This window comes from Lutra lutra, chromosome 4 (genome assembly GCF_902655055.1).
Source record: "Lutra lutra chromosome 4, mLutLut1.2, whole genome shotgun sequence".
Classification (NCBI taxonomy): domain Eukaryota; kingdom Metazoa; phylum Chordata; class Mammalia; order Carnivora; family Mustelidae; genus Lutra; species Lutra lutra.
In genome coordinates, this window is record NC_062281.1 from 161180584 (window position 1) to 161193916 (window position 13333).

Below are 13333 nucleotides of genomic sequence, written 5' to 3' on the forward strand. Positions count from 1 at the left end.
TCTTCCATGACCCACCCCTACTATGACCACTGTCACCATCCTTACAGACAGCAGGCGATAGATATAGCATGTCTTCTTTTGACCGTCACGCCAGACCCGGGCCATGGCTTGTTCATCATTGGCCGGGTTCCAGTCAGGGTCAAACATGACCAGTCGGTTAGCCCCGATGAGATTGAGGCCACAGCCACCAGCTTTGCTGCTTAGCATGAAGACAAAGTCAGGGCTCTGGAAAGAGAGGAAGCAGAAGAAAAAGAACCTCTTACAGCCTGAACTGGAATCCTATTCAGTCCAGCAGACTGTTCTCTCTCACACATCTGTACTCTCATGCTGTAAGGACCACCAATTTGTCTGCTTGCCAATTTCCCAGCCCAGCCATCACTAACTTGCCGAACCCCACCACACTCACCCGAAAAGGGGGAGAAAAAAAGACCCTAAAAAAGAGCACCCTTATAGTTTCTCTACCGCCCCTTGATTCCGGTGTTACTGCATTGGTAGTGTAGGAACAGGGGCTGTGTATTTACCGACGGATTGTTAAAGCGCTCCACGACCTTGGCTCGCTTCTTAATGGACATTGTGCCATCCAAGCGGACATATAAGTACCTGAAGGGGAATCCAAAGATCAAAACCCAAAAAGGAAGCAGAGTCCTGCTACCAAAGGAACTGAACCATGCTTGAGGCTACTCATCTACAGCCTGAGGCCCAAAATTCACAAAGGGATGGGCAGGGAGCTAGAGGCCAGAGCTCTGTCCTCTGGAAGTACCTGGGGCAGGACCAGGGGCTATTCTGCTTAGAGATGGAGCTGGGACCATCACAACAATAAGAGAACAGATATTTTCTGGGAAGCCCCTACCATACCCGTGTCTTGGCCCATATGCACCAGTCAGAACACCTACTCTGCGTAGCAGGACGGTCGGGGAGACACTGCTTTGGCAAACTGATGAGGCCCTTCCCTACCTTCGGGCCCGGCAGAGCTTCTCGAAGAGATCCAGTGTCTGAGTGTAATTGGACACCAACACCACTTTGTCACTGCTGCGGCTTCGGGTCACTGCCAGAATGTAATCAAGGACCAGCATCTTACCTGGAGAAATCAGCAACTATTAGCCCCCAGCAGGCCATCCCTATGCCCCAGGAGTCTTACTCCTGATACCATACCTTGAGACAAGGATACATATAGCACAGAGACAATCTCCCACTCCTCCTCTCAGAGGAACGCAAAGACTAGCTTACCTGACAGCTGGGGCTCTAGAGCCTTGGAGCTATAACCAGGGGGAAATATTTCCAAAGCACCTTCAAAGCCATCCTCCTCTTCCACACACTTGTCATAGATTAGAGCTGGATCTGGGGGCGGAGGGACAACCCACAAGCAAAATGCAAAATGCCAGCTATAGTGCTTTCGGAAGTTTCCACTTCAGTGCTCATTGGAACCCCCTCTAGAAACCTACCCAGCAAGACCTTCCTCAGCACCAGACTTGCTTGGCCCCAAATCCCAGTATCTTAGTCAGTTCCATCTGGGACCATATTGCTCACTAGTGTGCTCTCCCAACAAAAAGGGAACTATACCAGAGAGGGCAAGGTTTGTTATTTTTCCTCCTGTCCAACATTTTATTTGCACATATGTGTGTGCACATACTCACACAGAGTCCCATATACCACAAGCATTGAGTATGGGCTGGGCAGGGAATAAGCCAAACTTTTCAAAACAAAGGGTCTGGTTTACAGAGTACACAATGTAGGGTTCATACCTCAGGGAGGGCTAGAATCACATGTGGCCTTTATGAGGACTCTAGACAAGTCTGGAAGGTGTCTGGACCATACCGGAACCTACCCTTGCCTTGCTTACTCTCTCAGAGGACCCCAGGACATGGACCCAACTCACGATTACAAAGTTTCTTTAGTAAGGTGATGGAAGAAAGAGAAGATACAGTCATCTTGCCCTCACGCAACTCTTCGGCTGGCTTGGCTTGTCTCAGAAACCTCTTGTACAATTCAGTCTGAAGGGGTGTCAGCCTGAAAAAAAGGCAGCTGGGTCAGTGGGAAAGGCTGTGGACCATACTTCTGCCCTGAAGACACTGTGAGAGCCCAGCCATGCCTCACGGGCTGAGCTTTTTTTTTCTTTCTTACCACACTCACTCTACACCCCTCAGTTGAGCTCCGTACCTACAACAAACCACCTGCTCCATCTTCACAGGCAGGTATTTAGACAGGATATCAGATGTCCTCCGTATCAGACACCTGGGGAGACAGGTAAAAAGGCAAGAGGCTGGGAAAAATGCTGTGCTAGCTACTGGAATAAAAGCCACCACCCATGGGGCGCCTGGGTGGCTCAGTGGGTTAAGCCGCTGCCTTCGGCTCAGGTCATGATCCCAAGTCCTGGGTTCAAGCCCCGCATCGGGCTTTCTGCTCAGCAGGGAGCCTGCTTCCTCCTCTCTCTCTGCCTGCCTCTCTGCCTGCTTGTGATTTCTGTCAAATAAATAAATAAAATCTTTAAAAAAAAAAAAAAAAGCCACCACCCAAACAATCCAAAAGACTATCTCTCTTCTGTAGTATCAAATGTCAGACACCCATCAGCCCTATGGCAAATATATCTTTATGAGGGTCTCAGTCATGGAACAAAGACCCTTTCAAACAATCTAGCTTTTTGACAATGCTTTGTCTTCCTCTTCAAAAGTTTAGCTGGTCCTCAAGAGAAGGTCAAGACTTCCCCATTGAGCCTGGTGTTCAGACAGGGAAAGCAAGCTGCAAACCACTAAGTCCTTAGGGGAGTTTCTGCTTATACTTGCGCAAATACCACATGGTCCAAGGTTCAGTGAAATTAAGCTCATACCTCCTGGCAGACCAGGATGGACAGGGATCAGGCACCTAGGGAGTAGCTCCTGAGAACTAGGAGTAGTACCTAAAACACAGTATTCTCCTTCCTACCATCTAAAAAAAATTGGGAAGAGGAGGGGGCAGGACTCCAGGATATAAATCATCAAGTGTATTATCTACAACAGAGTAGTCCCAAATGTACTTGTCCCCTATGCAGGCCCTATGGAAAAGCCCTCTTAGTCTGGGAACCACACCTATCTTTCAGATCTATTTCTACCTGTCAGAGTAGGCTATGGGGCCTGAGACGGGAAGCCTGGTGCTTTAGCTCTGAGATTAACTGACAGAAAGTGTCTGAAGTACTAACAATGCTCCAAGGCATATTTTGCTCAGGGAGTCTGGCAACATCAGAAAAGAGCTTCCTCAATAAGGTGCAAAGCAGCCCAAAAACAGATTACAGGGCCCTGGCCAGGAAGAAAGCAGGGACCTGACCTGCGAGACACCTCCATTTATTCAGTGGCTCTGGAAAGGACACAGGTCCCACTCCCTAGAATCCTAGCCTTTGTAGGCCATGGCCCCAAAGGATTAGATTAGACATTAGGCCCCAAAGGATGGTTTAGGAGGCAATTCTGATGGCCTAACTTGGGAGAAAATCCTGAAGAAAGGTGCTGCTGCCCAGCCCAGCCCCCTGCCCTACCACTACCTATTCACAATGCTGGTGAGCTCCCGCAGCCGCTCCTCTCCTAGCCGTCTCTCCGCCTCACTGGCAGCTGCATCTCGACCCTTCAAAATTGGCAACTCAAAATGCTTCTTGAACTCATGGGCAGTTCCTAAAACAAGACAGAAGGGAAAATTAAAGCACTAAAGAATGTAAAAAAAAGGGGGGGGGGCGGGGGGGAGTCTCACTCTTTACTGTCCTCGCTTCTAGTCACTTGCTGTGCCAGCCACATGCTCCTCCGGGGGCCCCTGATAGCCATGCTGCAAAAAACTGAAGAAATGAAGGACTTGCCGCTTACAGCCTGGCAAAAGGATGCTAAATCTGTCAAGATCAAGAAACGTAGGGATAATGTGAAGTTTAGAGTTTGACCCAGCAGATACTTTTAACCTTGGTCATCACAAAGAGAAGGCAGAGAAACTAAAGCAATCCCAGCTCCCAGGTTTGGCAGTGAAGGAGCTGAAATGAACCTGGCACACTGATTTGAACTGTATTAAAATTTTTTTAATTAAAAAAAAAAAGAGGGGCACCTGGGTGACTCAGTGGGTTAAAGCCTGTACCTTCGGCTCAGGTCATGATCCCAGGGTCCTGGGATAGAGCCCTGCATCGGGCTCTCTGCTCAGCAGGGAGCCTGCTCCCTCCTCTCTCTCCGCCTGCCTCTCTGCCTACTTGTGATCTCTGTCAAATAAATAAATAAAATCTTTAAAAAAAAATGTAAAAAAGGAATGATTAGCCCACTGCCAATAGAGGCAGACTACTTTGTTTCAGATCACCTTCCTGTCAAGAACAAAGCTAGACAAATTATAGGCAATATCTGTTTGAATGGATCAGAGAGCTACCAAAGCAAGTGGGGACTTGAAAGGTCACATAGACAGATTAAAACTCAAATATATAACTAATTACATCAAATATAAGTGGACCAAGTAATCCAATTAAAAAGACAATACAATTGTCAGACCGGATTTTTTTTTAAGGCCCATCTATATGCTGCTTCTAGGAGATGAAGCAGCATGTCTCAGCATAATGAAGTACAGATACATGCCACAGGGCGGACAAAACACTGTACTTAGTAAAAAAGGCAAACACAAAGGTCACATATTGTATGATTCCATTTATATGAAATGTCCAGAATAGGCAAGTCCATAGAGAGAGAAAACAGACTGGTGGTTATCAGAGTTTGAAGGTAAGGAGAAATAGGGAGTGACTGCCTAATGGGTATAGGGTTTTCTTTTGGCCAGGAATAAAAAAAAGTCCGACATCTCACAAACGAGGATCTCAAATGGCCAATAAACATATTAAAAGGTGTTCAGCTTTATTCAACATTAGGCAAATGCCACCAAAATGAGTAAAATTTTAGGGGAGCCTGGGTGGCTCAGTCAGTTAAGCTGCTGCCTTCAGCCCAGGTCATGATCCCAGGGTCCTAGGATCAAACCCCATATCGGGCTTCTTGCTCAGTGGGAGCCTGCTTCATCCTCTCCTCCCCACTCGAGCTCTCTCACAAATAAATAAATAAAATCTTTTTTTGAAAAGTGACTAAAATTAAAGATTTCTCTTAAGATAAATATCGGTGATGATACAGAGCAGAGGTCAGCAAACTACAGCATGGGCCAGGCACCTGTTTCTATAAATAAAGTTTTATTAAAACACAACCATGCCGGGACGCCTGGGTGGCTCAGTTGGTTGGATGACTGCCTTTGGCTCAGGTCATGATCCCGGAGTCCCGGGATCGAGTCCGCATCGGGCTCCCAGCTCCACGGGGAGTCTGCTTCTCCCTCTGACCTTCTCCTCGCTCATGCTCTCTCTCACTGTCTCTCTCTCAAATAAATAAATAAAATCTTTAAAAAAAAAAAAAAAAAACCACAACCATGCCCACTCATTTACATTCAATGACTGCTTCCATGCTACAGTAGCAGAGCTGAGTACTTAGAGACAGTGTGGCCTGAAAGTCTAAAATACTATCTAGCCCCTTAAGAAAAAATGTGCTGACCTCTGATGGAGCAACACTGGAATTACTAGCACAATCGTTATCTACTAGAGCTGAACACATGCATAACATATCACCCAGCAATTCTACCTGTAGGACAGAGAATGTGTATTTACACAAGAGAAATGCACACCATGCTCAAGTAAAGACATACAAGAATGTTCACAGCATCATTGCTCAAAAGAATAAAAACTGGAAACTCAACTGTCCGTTAACAGAACAGATAAATAAATTCTGGTATATTTATGAACATGGAATAGCACTGGGGCACATGGGTGGCTCAGCTGGGTTAAGCATCCAACTCTTGATTGCAGCTCGGGTGGTGATCTCAGGGATGTGGGATGGAGCCCAGCATTGGGCCCATGCTGGGCGTAGAACCTAAGATTTTCTCTCCCCATCTCCCTCTGCCCTTATGCTTCCCTCTTTCTCTACCTCTCTTAAGAAGAAAAAAAAAGGAGGGGCGCCTGGGTGGCTCAGTGGGTTAAGCCGCTGCCTTCGGCTCGGGTCATGATCTCAGGGTCCTGGGATCGAGTCCCGCATCGGGCTCTCTGCTCAGCGGGAAGCCTGCTTCCCTCTCTCTCTCTCTCTCTGCCTTCCTCTCCGTCTACTTGTGATCTCTCTCTCTGTCAAATAAATAAATAAATAAAATCTTTAAAAAAAAAAAAAAGAAGAAAAAAAAAGGAATAGTATACAAAGAAGAAAACAAACTACTGCCATGAGCAACCACATGGATGAATCTCATAAACATAATGTTGAAAAAAAAAAAAAGAAAGAAACCAGATGTCAAGGAATATATACTGTATTAGGAATATTGTATTAGGAATATACTACTATATAGTAAAAAATAGGCAAAAACCACTCTTGAGGGGCGCCTGAGTGGCTCAGTGGGTTAAAGCCTCTGCTTTCAGCTCAGGTCATGATCCCAGAGTCCTGGGATCGAGCCCCACATCGGGCTCTCTGCTCAGCCGGGAGCCTGCTTCCCCCCTCTCTCTCTGCCTGTCTCTCTGCCTACTTGTGATCTCTGTCAAATAAATAAATAAAAAATCTTAAAAACAACAACAACAAAACAATCTCGAGTTTCAGAAGAGTGTTTACTTCTGGGGGAAAAGGAGAGAACAGTGATGAGAAGGGGGTGCTGCAGGGTGCCTGGGTGGCTCAGTCGTTAAGCACCTGCCTTTGGCTCAGGTCATGATCCCAGGGTCCTGCGATCAAGTCCTGCATCAGGCTCCCTGCTCGGCAGGAAGCCTGCCTCGCCCTCTCCCACTCCCCCTGCTTGTGTTCCCTCTCTCACTGTGTTTCTGTCAAATAAATAAATAAAATCTTAAAAAAGGGGGGGGCGCGCATGCTGCTAGGGGCGCTTGGGTGGCTGTTTGTTGAGCATCTGACTCCTGATTTTGGCTTGGGTCACAATATCAGGGTTGTAGGATCAAGCTCCACACTGGGCTTGCGCTCGTCTGCTTCTCTCTCCCTCTCCCCCCTCCCCACCTGTGTGCTCTCTAATAAAATTAAAAACAAACAAAACAAAAAAAAAAGAAGGGGTGCCACAGATATGGTGGCAGTAATTGATCTGATAGTGGTTACACAAATGTGTTCGCTTTATGAAAATCTTGCTGCTTAGCTGGTTCTTGACTAAAGTTATCTTCCTGAGCACTGACAAGTTGGGGTGGCACTAGCAAACCCTCCCACAGATACTTATGTGCTAGAACCACCCACCTGTGGTTGCCAGAGGCTGAGGGGAATGGGACAGGGGGAGTTATTGTTTAATGGGCAGAGGTTCAGATCTGCAACATAAAAAAGTTCTGGAGATGGACAGTAGTGATGGTTGCACAACAATGTAAGCACATTTAATGACACTGAATTGCACATTAACAAGTAGTTTAGAAACAAAAACTGCCCACGACAGTCTGCTCTTAGGCCAAAGCTCTTGCGAGGCAGCTAGGATGTGATGAGCAAAATGCCTAGAGGTAGTATTTCCATGCCCAGCTCATAGTGACACATCATGCATAGCCCTACCACCTCTGTGGTAGGAAAACTGGCAGGTGTGGGCCCTGCTGAGTTGTTCAGTAGAAACAAGTTCTCCAATGGCTAAGCTACTCCCTGACAAAAGGAGTCTTCCTCCAAGAGTGCCTAGTGACCTACATATAAGTAGCATTCTCCCCTTTCTCTCTTCAGCTAGAGTTACACTCCCAAGGCCAAAGCAAGGCTCCTCTCCAATGTAGCAGAAAAGGCTGGTTTCTTACCCAGAATGCCTGAATTAACAAAATGTACCAAGCTGAAATACTCAAGGAGATCATTCTGGATGGGAGTCCCGGAGATAAGCACCCGCCGGCTGGTGTTCAAGCTGTCCAATGCCTGGTATGTCTGATTCTCAGAGTTCTTAAGTCTGTGTCCCTGCAAGGAAATTAATTCTCACTTAGGCCTGGGCATGATGTGGCATCCCTAATGATAGCATTAGTTTTGTGTAGATAGGAAAAGAGGAATCATAAACATTACAGGTCCTGGGGCCTTGGGAACCAAGCAGGGCACAGCAAGAGGGAGAATTGACCTGCTTCTTAGGGAAAACAGTCAGATCTTTAGTTTCCAGACCATCAGTGCTACATTCATAAAGCAAGGATTCCCTGGATTCCGTTACCTCCCTTCCTTTTCCCTGCCCCAACCTTCAGAGCCTTAGCACTCTGCTTACCCTCTTCAGAGACATTCAACCTTATTCTAGACCCATGTTTTCAGGGAATCCTTCCTCCCCATCAGCCCAACCAGCCCAGAACCTACTGAGCCAGATGCCTTCTGGATTGGTGTAGAGGCCATGTCTAGGCTGTCAGAGCTAAAGGGACTTAGCCCAGCCTCATCCTTCCCTCACCCTGCAGAATCCACAGCTCATACACCTGAAGAGCCTCTCTTTGCTTCCTTTTGCATCTGTTCCCCAATCCCTATTCTCCCTGTCACTCACCACTCCATACACACCATTTTTTTAAAGCTTTTTCAAGAAAGTTGTAAAGGACCCTATGGTCCTCCCGCTTTCCTCAAGAACCACACGGGCAAGATCAGGCCTGTGCCCCTTCTACCTGAAGTCCCCATTTTGGTCCATACTGGGCAAGGCATTCAAAATGCAAACACCCGTGAATGAATGAACAAACAAGTCAGCATGCTCCCCCTCTGGTCAGCCTTGTGCTGTGCTATGCAATCAGACACAGAACCTCCACTGACCCTCCTGCCTCCAGAAACAAGTCCAAGCTCATTAGTTTAGCACTTCTCAATAAGGCCCCAGGTAACTTCTCTGACAAGTCTCCACAGCTTGTCTTAGTCCAAGAAGTTATAACTCCTTCGCACTCCTAATGCTGGATTTCCTTAGGCGTCTCTGCCCATGTCATTCCTCTGCCCATAATTCTCTCCCACAGGCAAATTCCTCAGATGTCACCTCCTATGCAAAGCCTTCCTCAATGACCACAGGCTGTCAGTCTCTCCCACTTCCACACTCCTGTGGCACCCTGTAACATAATAGCTGTTTACTGAATCTTTTCAAAGTGCCAGGCACTGTACTAATAAGAAACACTTCCCTATAGTCTCTTCTGTAATCCAGAGAGCAATCAACTAAGTGGGAATTTTAGAGAAAATGAAGTTCGGAGAGGTGAACAGTTATCCTAAATCACACTAGTAGAAAGTAGGAGAACTAGGGGCGCCTGGGTGACTCAGTGGGTTAAGCCGCTGCCTTCAGCTCAGGTCATGATCTCAGGGTCCTGGGATCGAGTCCCGCTTCGGGCTCTCTGCTCAGCAGGGAGCCTGCTTCCCTCTCTCTCTCTCTCTCTCTCTCTCTCTGCCTGCCTGTCTGCTTGTGATCTCTCTCTGTCAAATAAACAAATAAAATCTTTAAAAAAAAAAAAAAAAAAGAAAGTAGGAGAACTAGAATTTTTTTTTTAAGATTTTATTTTTCTATTTGACAGAGACAGAGAGAGAGCACAAGTAGGCAGAGCAGCAGGCAGAGGGAGAGGGAGAAGCAGGCTCTCCACTAAGCAGGGAGCCTGATGTGGGGCTCTATCCCAGGACCCTGGGATCATGACCCGAGCTGAAGGTAGCCACCTAACTGACTGAGCCACCCAAGGGCCCCCAGAACTAGGATTTGAACTCAGGTCTATGTGCTTCCAAAGTCTGGGCACTGTACTACCCTGCAATTCATGTACCACTATATATACTAGAATACTAATCACACTCTACTATACTTAATCTCCTCAGCTAGACAAGAACTTCTTAAGGCAGAGACCATGTCAGACTTGCCTTTATATAACTTGGTGCAGAGGACAGTGCCCCACACAAAGAACTGCTCAGTAAATGTTGGTTGAATGAAATGAACGAATAACCACCATTGCTATTAAAGAATTAGACCTAGAATTTTCAACTTTAAAAATGCCTGGATGCTGTATACCTAAAACTAATACCATGGTTATACGTCAATTACATCTTAATTTAAAAATAATTTTTAAGACATCCAAAACAAATAAAGAGATAAAAAAATGACTAGAGGCTCCAAGGTCCAGCCCTGAAACAGAGAAGGCTGTGACTCTGGAGCCCACGAGGGAAATGAAACTTTTGAGAAAATTACCTAAAAGACCCTGCGGATATAGGTGTCAACAATTGGGTCCCTCTCAACTGAAGCTCCCTGAGGACAGGCATCATGGGACCCCCAGGACCTGACACATAACAGGCACTTAATAAATAATCTAATAAATGAGCTGAGTTAACACAATATCCCTGTGGGTCTCTGTGGAAGGGAAAGTCAATCCCAGCTCCCTGTAGGAATACCCGGTCTCCAGACCTACCTCCTCCCACCATCATCCAGAGACCTAAAACCCAAACTCTCTGGGGTGTCTGGCTGGTTCAGTCAGAAGAGTATGTTACTCTTGATCTCAGGGTCATGAGTTTGAGCCCCAGCTAGGTGTAGAGATTGTTTAAAAATAAAATCTAGGGGCACCTGGGTGGCTCAGTGGGTTAAGCTGCTGCCTTCGGCTCAGGTCATGATCTCAGGGTCATGGGATCGAGTCCCGCATGGGGCTCTCTGCTCAGAGAGCATGGCTCTCTCTGCCTGCCTCTCTGTCTACTGTGATCTCTCTCTGTCAAATAAATAAATAAAATCTTAAAAAAAAAAATAAAAAATAATAAAATAATAAAATAAAATAAAATCTATTACCTTTCTTTTTTTTTCAAGTAGGCTCCGTACTCAGTGCAGAGCCCAAACTCATGACCCTGAGATCAAGACCTGAGCTGAGATCAAGAGTCAGATACTCAACTGACTGAGCCACCCAGGTGCCCTAAAAATAAAATCTTTTTATTTTGTAATTTTTTTAGGGGCGCCTGGGTGGCTCAGTGGGTTAAAGCCTCTGCCTTCAGCTCGGGTCATGATCCCAGGGTCGTGGGATCGAGCCTCACATCGGGCTCTCTGCTCAGCAAGGAGCCTGCTTCCTCCTCTCTCTTTGCCTGCCTCTCTGCCTACATGTGATCTGTCAAATAAATAAAGTCTTTAAAAAAAAATTTTTTTTTTTTTAAAGATTTTATTTATTTATTAGACAGAGAGAGAGGGAACACAAGCAAGGGGAGTGGGTGAGGGAGAAGCAGGCTTCCCACCAAGCAGGGAGCCCGACACGGAGTTTGATCCCAAGACACGGGATCATTACCTAAGCCAAAGGCAGATGCTTAACGAATGAGCCACCCAGGCGCCCCAAAAATAAAATCTTTTTTTTAAATTAAAGATTTTACTTATTTAACAGAGAGAGAGAGAGAGAGAGAGGGAATACAAGCAGGGGGAGTGGGAAAAGGAGAATCAGGGAGCAAATCAGGGAGCCCTACACAGGGCTCAATCCCAGGTCCCTGGGATCATGACCAGCACCAAAGGCAGATGCCCAATGACTGAGCCACCCAGGCACCCCCAAAATAAAATATTTAAAAAAAATAAAAATAATGGGTGCCTGGGGGGCTCAGTGGGTTGAGCCGCTGCCTTCGGCTCGGGTCATGATCCCGGGTCCTGGGTTCGAGCCCCACGTCGGGCTTTCGGCTCGGCGGGGAGCCTGCTTCCTCCTCTCTCTCTGCCTGCCTCTCTGCCTGCCTCTCTGCCTACTTGTGATTTCTCTCTGTCAAATAAATAAATAAAATCTTAAAAAAAAAATAAAAATAAAAAATAAAAATAAGCGGCGCCTGGGTGGCTCAGTTGTTACATGTCTGCCTTCAACTCAGGTCATGATCCCAGGATCCTGGGATCGAGCCCCACGTCGGGCTCCTTGCTCAGCAGGAAGCCTGCTTCTCTCTCCCCCACTCCCCCCTGCTTGTATTCCCTCTCTCGCTGTGTCTCTATCAAATAAATAAGTAAAATATTTTTTAAAAATAAAATAAAATAGGGGCGCCTGGGTGGCTCAATGGGTTAGGCCTCTGCCTTCGGCTCAGGTCATGATCTCAGGGTCCTGGGATCGAGTCCCAAGTTGGGCTCTCTGCTTAGCAGGGAGCCTGCTTCCCCGTCTCTCTCTGCCTGCTGCAATGCCTACTTGTGATCTCTCTCTGTCAAATACATAAATAAAATCTTTAAAACAATAAATAAATAAATAAATAAATAATAAAAATAACAGCCAAACTCTGGCAACTCAGCAAATCAAATGTTTGGCTAGATGAAAGGCTATCAGAGCTCTTATTAATAAACTGCTGCTGAATTTCTGTTCTGGCAGAGTTCTCCACTTATCCTTTTTAAAAACAAAAAACGATACCACGATTAAAAGCCACTTTTCTCTCTGAAACATTTGAGCCCTGAGTAGCATTCTTGTTTTTTATGCATCTTCCCAGTATGTTTCTTCTGACTTGCTGTGTGTTCTAGATTTTATAAAGGAACATATATGGGTCTGGATAAGGCACACAGGGCCACTCCTCCCATACCTAAGCCACGCTTCCTACACCAAGTTTTGGGTTATATCCAAGACCATAAGGGATAAGAGCCAGGTCTTAAAATCTCAGGCCTGGATTCAAGTCCCAGCTCACTAGGTCCTAGCAGGGAGCAACTGGGCAAGTCATCACACTTCTCCTAACCTCTAAAACTGAGATCAGGTGACAACAATGTCAATCCCTTGCCTAGTCATACGCTTTACAAAATACTCCCGCAGATCTTCTCTCTTGATCTGGATCGTGTCCCTTTCAGGTAGCCTGTGCCATCCACTCACTACAGAAGTAACTGAGTTTCTGAGCAGTCTCACCTGCACAATATGTTTACAAGTGGCAGAGTCAAGGCTGACCCCAAGTCTTCTACTTTGCCCTAACTCACATTACTGTAAGAATCAAAGATTTTGTACACAGAGTTATTATGCAGCACTTCTGTGTGCCACCAAGAAGCATCAGCTAGGGGGCGCCTGGGTGGCTCAGTGGGTTAAACCTCTGCCTTCAGCTCAGGTCATGATCCCAGGGTCCTAGGATAGAGCCCCGCAACGCATCAGGGTCTCTACTCAGCAGGGAGCCTGCTTCCCCCTCTCTCTCTGCCTCCCTCTATGCCCACTTGTGATCTCTGTCAAATACATAAAATCTTAAAAAAAAAAAAAAGAAGAAGAAGAAGCATCAGCTAGGAGGGAGCACAGTGGGTGCTGGGAGCATGAAAGGCTGGGGCGGCATCTTCTCTTTCCAGGGTCTGATCAGGACAGACTGACAAACTCCTCCTACAATAGACTGAACTATCTTTCAGGACTGGCTTCCTCATGTCTCTGACAATTGACAAATTGCTGACAAAAAAAAAAGGTAGATGAGTAAAAAGGAGGGCCAGGATGCTGCAGTGTGGCCCAAGAAGCAGCCTGCCCCTGCCTGCAGTGTTAGCT

General features: G+C 46.5%; 1 protein-coding gene across 2 annotated transcripts in view; it reads right to left on the reverse strand.

Annotated features, from left to right (window-relative positions):
• Nucleotides 1-13333, reverse strand: part of RAD54L (RAD54 like) — a 31662-nt gene that overhangs the window by 3655 nt on the left and 14674 nt on the right. For both annotated transcript variants that reach the window (XM_047726063.1, XM_047726062.1), the window contains 8 exons: nucleotides 7745-7895; nucleotides 3509-3635; nucleotides 2158-2232; nucleotides 1877-2007; nucleotides 1228-1338; nucleotides 955-1078; nucleotides 522-600; nucleotides 46-225 (listed from right to left, as the gene is read on the reverse strand). In XM_047726063.1, the coding sequence (XP_047582019.1) occupies nucleotides 46-225; nucleotides 522-600; nucleotides 955-1078; nucleotides 1228-1338; nucleotides 1877-2007; nucleotides 2158-2232; nucleotides 3509-3635; nucleotides 7745-7895 (978 nt within the window). The remainder of the gene's footprint in view (nucleotides 1-45; nucleotides 226-521; nucleotides 601-954; nucleotides 1079-1227; nucleotides 1339-1876; nucleotides 2008-2157; nucleotides 2233-3508; nucleotides 3636-7744; nucleotides 7896-13333) is intronic.